Source organism: Arvicola amphibius, chromosome 4, assembly GCF_903992535.2.
Source record: "Arvicola amphibius chromosome 4, mArvAmp1.2, whole genome shotgun sequence".
NCBI classification, from domain to species: Eukaryota; Metazoa; Chordata; class Mammalia; order Rodentia; family Cricetidae; genus Arvicola; species Arvicola amphibius.
The window spans coordinates 43,928,074-43,946,791 of record NC_052050.1 but is presented as its reverse complement, the minus strand read 5'-3'; the positions used below and the strand labels follow the sequence as shown (position 1 = coordinate 43,946,791).

The 18,718-nt window shown below is 40.2% G+C and overlaps 1 protein-coding gene across 3 annotated transcripts in view; it reads left to right on the top strand.

Moving 5' to 3' along the window:
• Ssh2 (slingshot protein phosphatase 2) overlaps positions 1–18,718 on the top strand; it is a 242,451-nt gene that overhangs the window by 200,773 nt on the left and 22,960 nt on the right. For all 3 annotated transcript variants that reach the window (XM_038327316.1, XM_038327315.1, XM_038327317.1), the window contains 4 exons: positions 2,907–3,000; positions 3,126–3,254; positions 9,480–9,526; positions 14,204–14,350. In XM_038327316.1, coding sequence (XP_038183244.1) covers positions 2,907–3,000; positions 3,126–3,254; positions 9,480–9,526; positions 14,204–14,350 — 417 coding nt within the window. The remainder of the gene's footprint in view (positions 1–2,906; positions 3,001–3,125; positions 3,255–9,479; positions 9,527–14,203; positions 14,351–18,718) is intronic.

Sequence of the window (18,718 nt, the reverse complement as noted above, 5' to 3'; positions counted from 1 at the left end):
ATTGTGCTGGCCCCTGTCACCTGACAGGATGAACCGAGGCAGCACTCTGGCCAGCCCAGGGTTTCTATGGCTGCTATGTCAATACTTAGTCTATACGCAGGTGCAAAGGTCCCTTTAAGAGACTAGTTCTGCCCATCCCACCCCCTGCCGTTTCTCTGAGAAGGCAGATCTCTCTCTCTCTCTCTCTCTCTCTCTCTCTCTCTCTCTCTCTGTCTCTCTCTCTCTCTCTCTCTTCTCCCTTCGTTCCCCCAATAAACTTCCTTCCCATGTAACCTCTGTCTGATGGCGTGTTTGTCCTGTACACACACACCATAGGATCCATGCTCCAACCTTGTGCTGCATATCATTGCACCAACCACATCTCAAAATAGATAACAAATATCTTAAAATCAGTAAACTATTGTTTTTCCTTCCTAATTTTGATTTGATTTGAGAAGATTTTGGCTCTAGCACAGAAGAAAGAATTGCTTTACATCCCTAAGCAAAAACAACTCCCCCCAAAAGGATGAAAGATCCTGGCAGATAGTAGACACTCACTGAACATTAGTTCTTAGTTTTAAGATACATTTATTACACTATCTTTGTAGAAAATGAATAAATAGAAACTGTAGGCCAGAATATCAAAGGTGATGTGCAGGCTAGTTTTATGTCAACTTGACAGAGAGTTGTTGGAGAGGATGGAACCTTGATTGAGAAAATGCCTCCATAAGATCATAAGATCAGCCCATAGGCAAACCTGTAGGGCATTTTCTTAATGTGTGAGGGCCCAGCCTATTGGTGGAGGGGCTATGTCCCTGATGGTGGTCCTGAGTTCTATAAAAAAGCAGACTGAGCAAACCATGGGGAACAGGCCAGTAAGCAGCACTTCTCCATGGCCTCTGCATCAGGTTCCTGCTGTCTGGGTTCCTGTCCTGACTTCTTTCAATGATAGACTACAATGTGGAAGTGTAACTCAAATAAGCCCTTTTCTCTGCAGCTCACTGTTGCTCATGGTATTTCATCAAAGCAATAGTACCCCTAACTAGGACATGATTATATCTGGATAGAGTGGTTTTTAGTTTTTGTTTTCTCTGTTTTTTGCATTTTTTCCAGTGACATCAAAGAGGGGAAAGTATGTTTGTATGCCAAATGCTTTTTCTGTGCCCTCTTCCTACCCAATTTGACTTAAAAAGCCTATAAAAGGATAGTGAGAATATAGGAAAAATGTGAGCCAAAATGCATCTACAGAATTCTGTTGTGAACAGTTTGTTCTTGTAATCCAAGAAGGTCATGTACTGTGTGGTGCCCCAATGTATATCTAATGTTGTCTGCTCCCAAACTACTCCAGCTCAGAATGTGAAGGACTCAAAGAAAAACTGCTTAACTAGGAAACCCATGCATGCACACAGGTGCTAAAATCTGTTTTGATCAATACATCTTTTCAGTAGAAGACTGTCATTCTGCGTTTCCTCCCACATTACTGTGTCTGGGAAAAATGAATCCTAGATAAGAATTGCCCTTCTGTTCAAGACAAATGCCTTAGCAGAACAGCACAGGTATTAGCTATGTTCTGCAGAGTTCATGAGAAGTGCCTATGCAATGTGGTGCCCCAAGTGTGTGGAGATGCAGCATACAGAATTGGAGATTACAGAGGCTATTTTTGCAGCCAGTGATAAGGCTGCAAGCAGCAGGAACAGGCAGGATGCCTGAAGACTTAGGCCATGTCCATATCCAAATAAGGAGATCCAAAGCAGATACCTTTCTTGAATAGGTAGGAACAAAGATGAGACAGAAAGTACTCAAATTCTCCATAATATGAACCATGCCACTAGAAAGAAGCATCCAGTTACACTGAACTAATACTTTTCTTTTTTGGGGGGGAGAAGGGGTAGAGGGAATAGTTTTTCAAGATGGGGTTTCTTTGTGTAGCCTTGGCTGTCCTGGAACTAGCTCTATAGGCTGTAGGTCAAACTCAGAGATCCACCTGCCTCTGCCTCCCGAGTGCTAGGATTAAAGGTGTGCACTACTACTGCCTGGCTGAGTAAATTCATTATTATTTATTTTGAGACAGGGTCCACTATGTAACCCTGGCTATCCTGGAAATCACTATGTAGACCAGGCTGGCCTCTAACTCAGCATGCTAGGACTAAAGGCATGTGCCACCACACCTGACCTTGAGTAATTTTAAAGAGAACAAAAACTAAAAACCACACAGTCCTGCAGATGGTGGCATTCTAGGGTCTGGCACTATTGAGTTATACCAGTGTCCTGTCCATATTGGTATTCTAGTTCAGCAGGTGTTGCTATCCAGGGGCTCTTGATAGGGACATGAAATATACTTGATATGCCCAGCTTGTCTTTGCTTCTTCATAGATATGTATATTCTTAATGTATTTAAAGACACATGGGTCCTACTCAAGTTAATTTTTACATGTTTATTATGTTCTATATGGGGTTGTTTTGTTTTGTTTCTTGGTTGGTTTAGGTTGGGAAGGTGTTTTGGTTTTGTTTGTTTTTAATTTTGGGTTTGAGTTTGGGTTGTTGTTGTTGTTGTTGTTGTTGTTGTTGTTTTCTCTGTATTACAGCCCTGGCTGTCCTGGAACTCACTGTGTATATACTAGGCTGGCCTCGAACTCACTGAAATCTGCCTGTCTCTGCCTCCCACGTGCTGGGATTAAAGGCATGCGCCACCACTGCCTGGCAGGAAGGTATTCTTGATGTTAATTTGGTTTTGGTTTAGGTTTAGACATTGTCTCATTATGTAGTACCTGAAACTCACTGTGTAATTGTGTACAGTTTTCATTTGCTATGCTTCTGCAATATAAATATGAGAGTAAGAGAAGTAATTTGGAAACATGATCAAATAGTGAATTCATTGTTTTGATTAAATTCTTGTTTAAGAAAAACCACTACTTGTCTATCCTCAGACCAACTGAACGTGAACGAACAGAAAGGCTTATTAAAACCAAATTAAGAGAGATTATGATGCAAAAGGATTTGGAAAATATCACATCCAAAGAGGTAAGCAACATTGAATCCTCATTGTTCCGAAGCTAGGAGTAGAATAACAATAGGTATGGGCTAAAATGGTATTGAAAACACAGAAGAACTTTACAGAGATTAACATGGTACATCACCTGTTTCAGATACGCACGGAGTTGGAAATGCAGATGGTGTGCAACTTGCGAGAATTCAAGGAATTCATAGATAACGAAATGATAGTGATCCTTGGTCAGATGGACAGTCCCACACAAATATTTGAGCATGTGTTCCTGGTAAGTTTTAAAGCCACTTTAAGTGGTATTTTGAAACTAGCTTTGGACTCAAGACAATTGTTGTTTACTATATTTAAATAAAATGTAACTGGACTGAAGAGATGGCTGAGTGGTTAAGGGCACTTACTGTTCTTGCAGAGGACATGGGTTCAGTTCCCAGCACTCACACGATGACTCAAAACCATCCATTACTCTGGTTCCTGTGGATCCAAAGCCCCCTTCTGACTTCTGCAGGCACCAGGCATCCACCTGGTGCACACACATACATGCAGGCCAAAACTCATACACTTTAAATAAATCTTAAAAAGGTTTATTGTAACTGAATTAAAAGGATAGGCAATATTACACAAGCCTCATTGCTTTCTAATATTTTTGCCACATTATTTTACTAACACTGCTAATATTATCTGTACTTTTTAAGATTAATTGCATGTGTTGTATGCTGGAAATGTTACATGATGGCTTACTGCCATTCATTTCTTCCCAGTTCCTCTTTCAGTAGATTTTTATGTGGATTAAAACTGAATATAGTGGCAATATTTATACCTGGCGTATTTCATGTAAGCAGATGGTACTACTTATAACAGAACTTTGTTTGCTTAGTTGTTTTTTGGGGCCCTAAGGATCAAAGTCTGATCCTTGCACATGTTAAGCATGTGCTCTACCATTGAAAACATCCTCAGCCCTCAACCTTTAAACACAATGAAACTATGTCACAGCATTTTGAGGCCTCCAAATTGCTTTTCATTGTTACCAAAATGTCAATGACTAAAAATTTTTCTTCATAGTACCCAAACATTCAGTCACCTGTAATTGCCTCAAGGAAGATACAGAGAGACTAGATAGGAAGCCTCTAAGGTTGAATAATTCTAGTTTCATGTGTCCATGGTAGTAGGAACAAGACTATATCAAAGTAAAGAAGGGTGCTAAGACATCATTTTGTTTCTACTTTTTGTACATTTTGGCCAAATTTATATTATGGAAGCTTCTTATCCTTATAGAGGGGCTAGTACCCTCTACATCCAGAAATATGGCACTTCCATTTTCTGATGAGCACATATGTGAACTGAACTGGTTAGAAGCCAGGAATACAGATAGAAGAGGAACAGATATACAGATGTAATTGGAAGTTTCTTTCCCACCTGCCAATTCCCAAATAACAGCTCAGAGGCTTAATATTACTTATAAATACTTATACTTATGGCTCAGGCTTATTATTAGCTAGCTCTTACATTTAAATTAACCCATATTTTTTATCTACGCTTTGCCATGTGGCTCATGGCTTGTTACCTCATTTTTTTACATGTCTTGTTCTTATCATGGCAGCTGGCTGGCATCTCCTAGACTCCACCCTTCTTCTCCTCTATCTCTGCTTGAATTTCCCACCTGGTTCCATTCTGCCTTGCTATAAGCCAAAGGAGCTTTATTTATCAACCAATGAGAGCAAAACATATTCACAACATACAGAAAGAGCATCCCACAGCACACAGAAACTGACTAAATGCATTACCTCACTCTGAACATTCATAAGAGTTTATTTTACCATGCAGTCAGACTTGGTACCATTGGAAGTCTGAAATTTTAGAGTATATTTGTCTCTAGTTTGATTAATATGTCCCATAGCTGTGAAATTACTGTACAAAGCTGTGAACTGACAACGGATCTTCTTTTCTGGTACTTTTTGTCAGGGAGTGGGGGTGAGACAGGAGCTCTCTTACATATCCCTGGCTGTCCTTGAACTCACTCTAAATCAGGCTGACCTCAGACTCACAGAGATTCACCTGCCTCTGCCTCCTGAATGCAGGGATAAAAAGTGTGGCTGTATTGCTGTTTCTGGATGTAGATTGTACTATCCTTTCTATGGATAAGGAGACTGAATTTGTTGTCTCTAGTGTGTATTTTCACGAGGTCTCAAAAATATCCTATTCTAACTTTGTTGGAATTCTTGTGTTGTCTGTAGAAATCTTAGGAGCCACTCACTCAGATATTCTTTGCTCAGACTCCATGAAATATGACTGAATTTTTGTGAAGAAAAAATGTTGGTAGCCAAAAAGAGCTTGTGTTAGGTAGTGGCCAAAACTGGCTGAAGATGTAGCCCTGGTGGTACAGTGCCTATCTGTTGTGCATATGCTCCTGAGTTTGGTCCCCAGCACCTTGAAAGCTGGGTGTAGTGACACTCCAGTACTCATGACAGGGTCATCCTCAGCTGCATAGAGTTTGGATTCAGCCTGGGAACCATGAGATATAGAAAGTAGGGGGTTAGGAGCAAACTAAAGTCACTTTACCATCAAGCATTGTTTGTTTGTTTGTTTTTTTGATACTGAAGATCGAGTATAGATACCTGTGTAGACAAGGATTCTACCACTGAACCACATTTCCAGCCCTAAATATGGATTTTAAAACTTTTAAAAAAATGTGGAATTTTTCTCATATGTGCTGGGCCTGGAGTTGGATCGCCAGCACCATGCACACAGAGGATGCAGACATGTTGCCTAGCATGATGGTGCACACCTGTAATTCTAACACTCAAAAGGCCAAGGCAGGTAGAGAGTTTGAGGCCAGCCTGCTCTACTGAGTGAGCTCTAGGCCAGCAGGAGTTAGGTAGTGAGATCCTGTCTCAAATAAATAAATGAATATATAGATAGATACAGATAATATCTGTATTATAATATTATAATATGTATAATATTGATAAATATCCAATATAGCCATTTTCTGACTGCCAACCTGTCTTGTTCCAGGTAGGCATGTTTCCTATGTCTCTGCCATCACTCGCTTCCATCTAGAATTCAGAGCTGCCTCCTCTCTACCCTTTCTTCAACTGGTTTATTTTATGGTATATAAGCAATTTTTAATAATACTGAAAACAGAAATAATAGTCTAATTTCCCCCAAATTATGTTTCCCTACCCAAATTATGTTTCCCTAATCACCACAAGTGTGTTTGAATATTTCCACTAACAGATTCCTCTTAGGAGTTCATAATTCTTTCTTGAGTTTTTTTTTTTCTTATTACAAAGATAATTTATGTTCGCTAGGCACGGTAGTTCATGTCTGTAATCCCAGTACTGCAGAAGCCAAGGTCAATCTGAACTACACCGTGAATAAGTCCAAACACTGATATGGTTGTCACAACCATCCAGAACTTCAGTTCCAGGGCATCTGAAACCCTTTTCTGATTTCTAAGGCCACCAGGCACACAGGTGGAGCACACATGCGCTACAGGCAACACATTAATACACATAAGAAGTAAGATGCTTGCCAGGCGGTGGTGGAACCCATCTTTAATCCCAGCACTCGGGAGGCAGAGGCAGGCGGATCTCTGTGAGTTCGAGGCCAGCCTGGTCTACAAGAGCTAGTTCCAGGACAGGCTCCAAAGCTACAGAGAAACCCTGTCTTGAAAAAGCAAAAAAAAGAAGAAGAAGAAGGAGAAGGAGAAGGAGAAGGAGAAGGAGAAGAAGAAGAAGAAGAAGAAGCAGCAGCAGCAGTAATATGCCTAAAGTTCATTGTAGAATTTTTAGAAGATAATGAATCACTTTTAATCATTACCCAAGAAGGTCTCATTGTTGTCTTTTGTTACTGCTTCCTAGTCATATTTTTATTTTAATACTACATATATCTACATATACTTCTAGTATGTGTTTTTAATTTTAGATATATTTTAGATTCATAGGAAAATTAAGCAGAAGATTAAAAATTTCCCATGTATCCTCAGCTGCCATGAATGTGTAGCCTGACACATAATCAGCATACCCTGTCAAGAGTGGTCCATTTGGACTGGGTGTGCTGGTGTACACCTTTAATTCTAGTCAGGAGTCAGGTGGACTCTGGGAGTTCAAGCGTAGTCTGGTCTGTGGAGCAAGTTCCAGGAGAGCCAAGGCTACACAGAAACCCTGTCTCAAATAAATTGATTGATAGATAGATAGATAGATAGATAGATAGATAGATACATACATACATACATACATACATACATACATACATGAAGGGTACAGTTATTAGAGTTAATGAACCTGCATTGATTGGCACATCATTATCTGCTGAGTCCATAGATTACGTAGAATGTTTGTACACTGTATGAATTTGGACATATTTATGACGTGTCTACTATTAGAGGATGAGAGTTCTTATTCTTTGTAAATTTGGTTGTTTGTTCTGTTTTTCATTTTATTTCGAGACAAGGTTTCTTTTTTTTTTTTTTTTTTTTTTTTTTTTTTTTTTTTTTTTTGGTTTTTCGAGACAGGGTTTCCCTGTAGTTTCTAGAACCTGTCCTGGAACTAGCTCTTGTAGACCAGGCTGGCCTCGAACTCAGAGATCCGCCTGCCTCTGCCTCCCGAGTGCTGGGATTAAAGGCGTGCGCCACCACCGCCCGGCTCGAGACAAGGTTTCTCTGTGTTGCCCCAGCTGTTATGAAACTCTATAGACCAGTCTGGTCTCAAACTCAGAGGTCCTCCTGCCTCTGCTTCCTGAGTGTTGGGATTAAAGCTGCGACTGATTTTCTTATTTAAGAAAATAAGTTCCAAATAGGAAAATTATAAAATTTACCTCTTAATTCAAAATGCAAAATAAATGCTTGCAGATGTTACCTAAACATTTTATATTTGTTTTGGTGCTTCCCCTCAGTTATGTACCACAGGTCCTGTGTCCAAACCCCTTCCTCCTCTGCAGGGAGTCCCCTTCCCCGCAGCTGACACGGGGAGAGGTCTATCCTAGTTCAGTCGCAGTGCTGCTTCTCTCAGTCATCTCATTTCATGCATAGTTGCCATGCCTGGAGCTCAGCCAGATTGTGAGAGGGGAGGCAGCAATCCCCTCCTTCTGAAGAATGCTCAGCTCTACCTTATACTACACAGAGGTTTGTTTATTCAGGGCGCTATCAGCTGATATGGAGAAGGAATGTTTAGAACATAGTTTAAAGAAATCTGCAGTGGGAAGGAAAGATTGATTGGTGGGAAGCCAAGTTATTAGGAAAAAGGATTCATCTAAGTCCTCATAAGATTGTGCAATTGCTCTGAGCTGGAGGAAGCCTTTGCCCAGCCAGATTTTAGTATCAGCAGCTGTCCTGGAGGCTTTCTGATTTGACTGAGAAAAGCCTACTGTGAAGAGAGACCGTTTGTAGGAAAGCAAGGTTTTTTAGCTTAGCAAGGGAAACATGAGAGTATTGGACACCATAATTTTGCTTATGAATAAACTGGCTGATTATCTTTTTCAAGATTTGACATTACAGATCCTTTCTAGAAGAGTGTTTTCAAATAGAAATGCAGCCCCAGGCCAGTTATCCTTGTGGTGGTACAGAGAGTGCGTGTACTGCTGAGGCGTTGCTAAGTGTCACTCTTAAGCTGCCACGCTTTCCATCTGAACTGGAAGCATGTGCCGTAAACGTCTCTTAAAGGAAAAGCCGGGGGCTGGCAAGATGGCGCTTGCTCCCATACCTAACGACCTGAGGTCAGTCTCTAAAACCCACATGGTTGAGGGAGAGAAAAGGCTCTTTTGGATTTTCCTCTAACCTCCACATGCGTGCCATGGCATGAGTGCACCCACACCAACATAGTTTGGTGTGTACACACATGTAATAAAATATAATTTAAAAAACAAATAGGGCTAGGCGGTGGTGGCACACACCTTTAATCCCAGCACTCAGGAGTCAGAGACAGGTGGATCTCTGTAAGTTCAAGGCTAGCCTGGTCTACAGAGCGAGGTCCAAGACAACCAGAGCTGTTACACAGAGAAACCCTGTCTCAGAAAAAAAAAGGGGGGGAGAGCTAAAGATGTACCTCAGTTGGTAGTGTACTTGCCTAGCCTGAACACAGGACTCCAGCACCTTATAAACTGGGTATACTGGTATACCCCTGTAATCCCATGCATAGGAGATGAAAATTGTAGGCTTTGAAGTTCACGATCATTGGGTCAGCAAGACGGCTCCATTGGATGAAGACACTTGCCCCCAAGCTGACAATCTGAATTTGACCCCCACATACATACTGTGGCACTTGTCTGTTCTCATGTGAACATACACTCACTGCTCCCATCCTGGGGGGGGGGGTCATTTTTGCACTATCATTAATAAAACTAAGTGTGATAACATGAAGACCCTAGTATTTAGAGGCATTAAGTACGTGTTGTTGAGTCACTTTTCAGAAACTGTTTCCCCGCAGGGCTTCTTTCCAAATACCCTGTTTAGTTGACTTGTTTAGTTTAGCTCACTAACTTTGTCTTTTTGGCTCCATAGGGCTCAGAATGGAATGCCTCGAACTTAGAGGACTTACAGAACCGAGGGTGAGCACACAGAGCAATTGCCTACTCCTTTGTACGGCAGAAGTCCCTGTTTTAGTCTTTCTGTTTTCCTGTCAAAAAAAATATCGATGGGTAAACTTTAATCCTTAGAGTTGCTTTCAATTCTCAGCTATAATCTTAGAAAAAAATCAAAGCAGTTATTCTCTCAAGCATTTGATCCCCTTCCCTTCCAAGAAAGATCAATTGTACTGATGGAATGGCTTTGAAAAACAAATTCCCAAGTGTTTGGTACTCCTTAAAAAACAAATGTAGTTGTTAGGAATGTAGTTAAGGGATAGGGCTTGCCTACGCCAGAGGAGGAAGAGAGTTGCTGTGATAGACTGAGAGTCTGGGGCGCTTACTGACAGGTGCCATGCATACTCCCTACTTTCCTCTCTCCTGACATGAAAGGTATTTTATAATTGCTAAAATGAACCAAAAAAAGAAAATCCCAGGTATGAAAATCTAGTTGCAGGGCTGGAGAGATAGCTTAGCAGTTAAGAGTACTGACTGCTCTTCCAGAGGTCCTGAGTTCAATTCCCAGCACCATATGGTGGCTCACAACCATCTGTAATGAGATCTGGTACCCTCTTCTGGCCTACAGATATACATGCAGACAGAACACTGTATACATAATAAAAATAAATCTTAAAAAGAAAATCTAGTTGCTTAGTTGAAGATATAAAAATAACTATAACTTGGAAAGTTTTAATTGGTAAAGATTGATCTGGAGCTTTTTTAAGTTATAGACTATAGTCTCATCTTTTGAATTTATATCATCCTAGCTCAAAGCTTCACACTAAGATGATATTCAGTGTAAATGAATGTTAAAAAAAATCACATGTGAGAACTGTCATTTGCCCGATGACAGATGAAGGGAGGAAATTAGCTAATAAGCTGGGCTAGAATTCAAAAACCTCAACTCTCATCCTGTGTCTTTCATTTGCCCTCTTGATACTAGACAAATTTGCCAGGCAGTGTTGGCACACACCTTTTGTCCCAACACTCGGTAGGCAGAGGCAGGTGAATCTCTGTGAGTTTGAGGTCAACCTGGTCTACAGAGAGTTCTAGGACAGCCAGGACTACACAGGAACCCTGTCTAGAAACACAAAAGAATAAATAGGTGATAGGTAGGTAGGTAGGAAGGTAGGTAGGTAGGTTGGTAGGTAGATAGATAGATAGATAATTTTAAAAAATTAAAAACGTTAAAAACTAAATTGTTGTTGTTCACTGGTAGGTTTCTAGACTAGGCCCTGTTTGGACTTAAAAAAAAAAAAACCCAGCACTGCCACTGCCAGGCGGTGGTGGCGCACGCCTTTAATAATAGCATGGGAGAGGCAGAGGCAGGCAGTTTTCTGTGTGTTCAAGGCTAGCCTGGTCTACAAAGTGAGTTTCTGGACAGGTAGGGCTGTTAAAAAGAGAAACCCTGCCAGGCGGTGGTGACACGTACCTTTAATCTCAGCACTCGGGAGGCAGAGGCAGGCGGATCTCTGTGAGTTCGAGACCAGCCTGGTCTACAAGAGCTAGTTCCAGGACAGGCTCTAAAACTGCAGAGAAACCCTGTCTCAAAAAACAAAAAACAAAAAAACAAACAAACAAAAAACCAGCACTGACTCTGCTTTATCTGCAAACGTTCACTTAAATTTCCTTGGGAGAGGAACACAGTTTTTGACAGCTAGCAATAATTCTGTAAAGTTTAAAAGCTCTATCACTGTAGAAAATTTAGATATGATATTTAATATGAAATCTGAAGTTTGACATGGCACTGCTCGCCAAATACATTGTAACCACATTGTATATGCATACAATAGGCTATATAATACTAGCTGAAGATGAGAATCTCTGTCTCATATGCTGCTTTTATTAAAACAATTTATAAAATACTAAAATTGTGTACATTAACGTGTACCATTTGATATTCAGGTACATATATTTAATGTTTTTAAATCAAGTTTGTCATCTGGAACATTTTTCAGGTTTTTTTAAATAAGTTTTACTTTGTTTTTTATGTGTATGGGTATTTTGCCTGCATGTATGTCTGTGTATCACTTGCATGCTTGATGCCCTGGAGACCAGAAGGGGACATCCAATGCCCTAGAACTGAAGTAACAGATGGTTCTGAGCTGCTGTGCTGGAAATCAAACCTGAGTCCTCTGGAAGAGCACCTAGTGCTCTTAACTGTTAAACCATCTCTTCCGCCCCCATTTATCAATTCTTTATGGTGAAAACCTTCAAAATCTTTTCTTTTTGCTTTTTGAAGTGTACAGTGTGTAGTTATCCATAGTCACCCTGCTGTGGAGTGACACCGTCATTCACTCATACAGGGCTAAACTGCAAAGTGCTCCTGACTCTAGCTGTCTTTAAAACAGAATGATTGGATGGACAGACATCTACTTAGGACTTAGTTCTTAAATTTAATGGGTCTTAAACTTTAGTGTGACACAAAACTGTATGTACTGTTTCCTGCCAGTGATTTGTGGTATTTCAAAGTGCAATGCTTTTGTTTGTTTTTTGATTTCCGAGACAGGGTTTCTCTGTGTAGTCCTGGCTGTCCTGGAACTTACTCTGTAGACCAGGCTGGCCTTGAACTCTGCCTGCCTCTGCCTCCCAAGTGTGCCACTGCCCGGCTCAAAAAGGCAATTTTAATAGTAAGGTCATTTCCAGAGCATCTACTGACTGTAGAAACTAACTCTAAGAATTACTCCACATAAAGTCACAGAATTGCTGATAAAGCAAAGAAACCTTAAGGAGTTAAGTACCAGTTGGCAGTGGGCATTTTCAATTCTGGAATGAAAAGAATTAAGAAGTTTTTTCCTGTCTCTATAGAGATGATGCCATAATCCATTACTGATGTATAGGATTAGAAGTAGGAGATTCATTGGGTTTTGTGAGGAGGCAGAAGAGAGCATCTAACCCACTGGTGCTAGGAAGTCATGAACTTCTCCACATGGGTACTGAGAACTGAGCTCTGGTCATCTGAAGAGCAAGCAGCAAGCCCTCTAACCCGCTGAACCATCTCTCCAATCCCTCATTTTTATTTTAAATAAGATCAGTGAGCCAGGCATGGTGACTTACATCTTAATTTGTGGTCAGCCTCTGGTCTATATAGAATTGCAGGGAAGCCCAAGTTACACATAGAGAGCTCATCTCAGAAAAAATAAAAAAGTGTTCTTGCTTTTTCTTCTAATTGTTTTATTGAATATAATTTATATGCAATATAGTTAACAGTTAAAATGCACAATTCTGTGGGTTTAGGTAAATGTTTCTGAGTTATGCAAACTACCTAGTTAATTAAGAATATTTTTTTCAAAGCAGAAAGAGATCATCTTCTTCCCTGTCTCTAGAAGTCACTAATGTCATCAACTAGCAGCCACTCTTTTGACTGTCAAGAATGATAGTGCTAGCCGGGCGTTGGTGGCGCACGCCTTTAATCCCAGCACTCGGGAGGCAGAGGCAGGCGGATCTCTGAGTTCGAGACCAGCCTGGTCTACAAGAGCTAGATCCAGGACAGGCTCTAGAAACTACAGGGAAACCCTGTCTCGAAAAACCAAAAAAAAAAAAAACAAAAAAAAAAAAGAATGATAGTGCTGTATGCAGGTCGTGGAGTGGGGCTGGGAGTGACTCTGTTTAGCCCTGTTGGTGACTGCTAAGCTGTTTTCCACAGCAGTTGCACCATTTCACGTTTCCTACAGTGTGCTCCACTTTTTAAATTTAAAAAAATCATTTTTATTAGTAGGTTTTAGTGCTTCATTAAAACGAATTCAGTTCATGTTTCAGAAATTTTATCCTTTTCGACAATGATTATATCTCTTCCAGTAGTCTTTTCGTCATCATCATCTTCTTCTTCTTTCGTTTGCGGAGCCCCACATGTGGTTATTTGAAGGAAACAGGTTTTTTTATATTTATTTATTTTATTTGTTATGTATACAATATTCTGTCTGTGTGTATGCCTGCAGGCCAGAAGAGGGCACCAGACCTCATTACAGATGGTTGTGAGCCACCATGTGGTTGCTGGGAATTGAACTCAGAACCTTCGGAAGAGCAGGCAATGCTCTTAACCTCTGAGCCATCTCTCCAGCCCAAGGAAACAGTTTTGTAGAAAGAGCTGAGCTTGTACCGCTGGAGTAAACTCCAGTGATGTTTAATTCTATACAACAGTGGAGAAAAAAAGAGCCTTGGGTCAATGAAGCCCACACATTGGTTAAGGTGGTGCAGGAGAGAAATGTGGAAACGTTATATAGAACCGTCCTGCTAGCAGCTCCACATGTGAGAGCACTTGGCAGGAATGCAGCCACATAGACTGGAGGGAGCTTTAGGTCCAGCTTTCCATGGACCCTCAGTTTCTTGCCTAACAATCTGGCATTCAGAAAAGTAAGAAAAATTCCCTTTTCTCTTTCTTTCTTGGAGTTTATCAGTCATCTGGTTTTATACAAACAGCTTCCAAATAAAATTTTACTGTTTGTAATTTTAGCAACAGAAATTGCTAGGTTGTGGTGGGTGTTAAGTTGATTTTTAGTTAATATAGATATGGGTACTCTTTCCAAAATACTATCAAAGATGAGACTGTGTAACCATATATAAGGTGAAATGGAATTTAGGTATTGAATTTGCAGATATGGTTCTGGGAATTCATTTTAGCCTGAGAAACAGAATACATGCCCTGCCTTGGTTTCTTCACAGGGTACGGTACATCTTAAATGTCACTCGAGAGATAGACAATTTCTTCCCCGGAGTCTTTGAGTATCATAACATCCGCGTATATGATGAAGAGGCAACGGATCTCCTGGCATACTGGAATGACACTTACAAGTTCATCTCTAAAGCAAAGTGAGTATTATCCCACACAACATTCTGATCCCTCTTCATGGTTTGAACATGGTTGGGAATAAGTGACTGAGATAATTTACTGATAGTACTTAGAAAAACAGATGTAGAAAAGGCAGAGTTTTTATAATCCTAGACAAAAGATCTAACACTTTCCCTTTAAGCAAATGAAATCCCTTAGAATAAGATAATCTCACATTGCCCCGTTTTCCACTACACACAAAATTAAAGAAAATGGAATTACACTGCAGCTAAAGAAATAAAAATGAGGGGCTGGAAAGATGGCTCAGTGATTAAGAGAACTGGCTGCTCTTCCAGAAGACCTGAGTTCAATTCCCAACAACCACCTTGTGGGTAACAACCATCTATAACGGCATCTGATGCCCTCTTTGTACATGCAGCTAGAACACACACACACTCACACACACATACACACATACATATATTAAAGAAATCTTAAAAGAAAAATAAATAAAGCTGGGCGGTGGTGGCACACACCTTCAATCCCAGCACTCCGGAGGCATAGGCAGGTGGATCTCTGTGAATTCAAGACCAGTCTGGTCTACAAGAACTAGTTTCCAGGACAGGCTCCAAAGCTACAGAGAAACCCTGTCTCAAAAAAACCAAGATAGATAGATAGATAGATAGATAGATAGATAGATAGATAGATAGATAGATAGATAGATAAAAATGAGAAATGGGTGAAAAACATTTCTGAGACAAGATCTCATTGTGTAGTCCTAAATGGACTGGAACTCTAAGAAGACCAGGCTGGCCTCGAACTTATAGAAATCTGCCTGCTTTTGCTTCCCAAGTGCTAAGATCAAAAGCACACACTATCCACCATAGCTGGCTCTGAATTAAATTCTTAAATTGGCACTGGAGATATTTTTAAGTTGTATAGCGAAAACTACTGTGAACACGTAAAATACCAGGCCTTTTTGAATACAAGGAAAGAGACAGTAAGCTTTGGAAATCTTCCCAGTCATAGGCTTTACTGTGGATACTCTAAATGGTAAGGTTTTTCTCTTGCATTTTGTTGATGTCATCTACAAATCAATTGACTCCTAAAGCTCTGAGAGCTTCCTTTCCCAATTTTAATCATCCTTTCAATAGGAAGAATGAATCATAAGTGAGCTACCTTGGCCACATTCTCTTCAGAAAGGACAGCATTCAAATCATCTTTAGCAGATGAGAAACGCCTCTTTTTATTAACTTCCATCAGAAATTACTCTACACTCCCCTCAACAGTCTTCATAGACAGGACAGTCACGAAATCCATCACCTCTCATAATTGGTGAATCAGAATAATTAAATGTCATTTGTCTCCTTAATTTTGTAAAATAGTTCATACAATGAGCTTTCAAATATTCTGCAAGCTCCCAGGAGAGACTTCAGTAACAGGACTGTAGGGCTGGCAAAGTGCAAAGCCTATTCCAGGAGTTTAAAAGCTTCATCCTTACACTTCTGCTGCTCTAGAACCACTTTAGGACCAAAGTCTGTATTATTGAGAATTCTCTAGATAAACAGAACATATAGAATGAATATAAATATATGTGTTATATATATATACATATGTGTGTGTGTGTGTGTGTGTGTGTGTGTGTGTGTGTGTGTGTGTGTGTGTGTGTGTATATATTCTAATGACTTATAGGCTGCAGTCCAGCTAACCCAGCAGTGGCTGCCTGTAAACAGAAAGTCCAAGAATCTAGTAGTTGTCCAGTCCATGAGGCTGGATGTCTCAGCTGGTCTTCAGCATACACTGGAATCCCAAAGAAGCAGACTCTAATGCCAGTGAAGGACTGGACTGATAGCAAAGGCAGAAGCGAGCAAGCTGCCAGCAGAAGGCAGGCCCAGATTAGAGGTGGGTCTCCCACCTCAAAAGATGTGGATTAAAGGTTTGGCTTCCCATTTCAAAGATCCTGATTAGAAGTGAATCATCCCACTTCAAATGATTTAATTAAGCAAAAATCTCTCATAGCTGTGCTCATCCATTTTTAAGTTTTGATAATTCCAGGTGTAGCCAAATTGACAACCAAAATAGCTATCACAAGTACCAAGGTTATAAATGGATTCAGTTGTTCATAAATTTCTCAGGTTTGGCTCAGTCTGAGAGGGAACTCCTCCTGTATCGCTTTCTACAAGGCCCTACTCCTACTGTGATGATGCCAGACTTAATATAGACCATCCTATACAGGGATTGAGGGGTGAAATTGGGTTCGATGAAAACTAACTTAGAGCCTTCTTAAATAAGTTAGAAGCTGTACACTTAAGAAGCCTAGTTGAAAAATTCCAAAGAAGCTGGGTATGGTAGCACATACCTTTATTTCCAACACTTGGAATGCAGAGGTAGGCCAGTCTCTTGAGTTCAAGCACAGCCTGGTCTACAGAGTGAGCTCCAGAACAGCCAGGGCTACACAAAGAGGTGATTCGTAGGGAATTGTCCGTTTTGTTGTTGTTGTTGTTGTTGTTTTGTTTTGTTTTTTATTGATATTTATTGAGTTCTACATTTTTCTCTGCTCCCCTCCCTGCCTCTCCCCTTCTCTCTTTAACCCTCCCCCAAGGTCCCCATACTCCCAATTTACTCTGTAGATCTTGTCTTTTTCTACTTTCTAGTTCCCATGTAGATTAGATCTATGTAAGTCTCTCTTAGTGTCTGCATTGTTTTCTTAAGTTCTCTGGGATTGTGGTTTGTAGGTTGGCTTTCTTTGCTTTATTTTTAAAAACCACCTATGAGTGAGTACATGTGATAATTGTCTTTCTGGGTCTGGGTTACCTCAATCAAAATAATGTTTTCTAGCTCCATCCATTTTCCTGCAAAATTCAAGATGTTATTTTTTTCTGCTGTGTAGTGCTCTATTGCATAATTTTTCTTATCCATTCTTCAATCGAGGGGCATTTAGGTTGTTTCTAGGTTCTGGCTATGACAAACAAAGCTGCTATAAACATAGTTGAGCACATGTCTTTGTGGCACGATTAAGCATCCTTTGGATATATACCCAAAAGTGGTATTACTGGGTCTTGAGGAAGGTTGTTTCCTAATTTTCTGAGAAATCGCCACACTGACATCCAAAGGGGTTTTACCAGCTTGTGTTCCCACCAGCAATGCAGAAGTGTTCCCTTTTCCCCACAACCTCTCCAGCATAAGTTGTCATCAGTGTTTTTTGATCTTGGCCATTCTTACAGGTGTAAGATGGAATCTCAGAGTTGTTTTGATTTGCATTTCTCTGATGACTAAGGATGTTGAACATTTCCTTAAGTGTCTTTCGGCCATTTTAGATTCCTCTGCTGAGAATTCTCTGTTTAGGTCTGTACTCCACTTTTTTATTGGATTATATGTTCTTTTGGTGTCCAATTTCTTGAGTTCTTTGTATATTTTGGAGATCAGACATCTGTCTGATGTGGGGTTAGTGAAGATCTTTTCCCATTTTGTAGGCTGTCGTTTTGTCTTGTTGAGCATGTCCTTTGCTTTACAGAAGCTTTTCAGTTTCAGGAGGTCCCATTTATTGTTTCTCTCTCAGTGTCTGTGCTGCTGGGATTATATTTAGGAAGTGGTTCCCTGTGCCAATGCATTCAAGTGTACTTCCCACTTTCTCTTCTGTAAGGTTCAGTGTGGCTGGTTTTATATTGAGATCTTTGATCCATCTGGACTTGAGTTTTTTGCATGGTGATAGATATCGGTTTATTCTCATTTTTCTACATGTTGATATCCAGTTATGCTAGCACCACTTGTTAAATATGCTTTCTTTTTTCCGTTTGGCATTTTTTGCTTTTTATCAAAGATCAGGTGTTCAAAAATGTGTGGATTGATATCTGGGTCTTCTATTCGGTTCCATTGGTCCTCCTGTCTGTTCTTATGCCAATACCAGGCTGTTTTCAGTACTGTAGCTCTGTAGTAGAGTCTGAAGTCAGGGATTGTGATGCCTCCAGAAGTTCTTTTATTGCACAGAATTGTTTTGGCTAGCCTGGGTTTTTGAGTTTTTTGTTTTTTGTTTTTTGTTTTTTGTTTTTTTTTTTTTTTTTGCTTTTCCAAATGAAATTGAGTACCATTCTTTCAAGGTCTTTGAAGAATTTTGCTGGGACTTTGATGGGCATTGCGTTGAATCTGTAGATTGCTTTTGGTGGGACTTGTCCAAGTTTAAGCACATTCCATGCCTACAGACCAGGGCCTAAAATTTGATATGTTTAAGTTGTTGGAGTTGAATTGGAAAATGTAGAGCACATGTCTAGATTTTCATCTGAGTCACTGTGCATTGGCTTCCAAACTGTAGTCTAATAAAAACTCTATAGTAAAAAAACCAGCAAGATGGCTCAGTGCTTGCTGCCAAGCCTGATGACCTAAGTTTAATCCCAGAACACACAAGGTAGAAG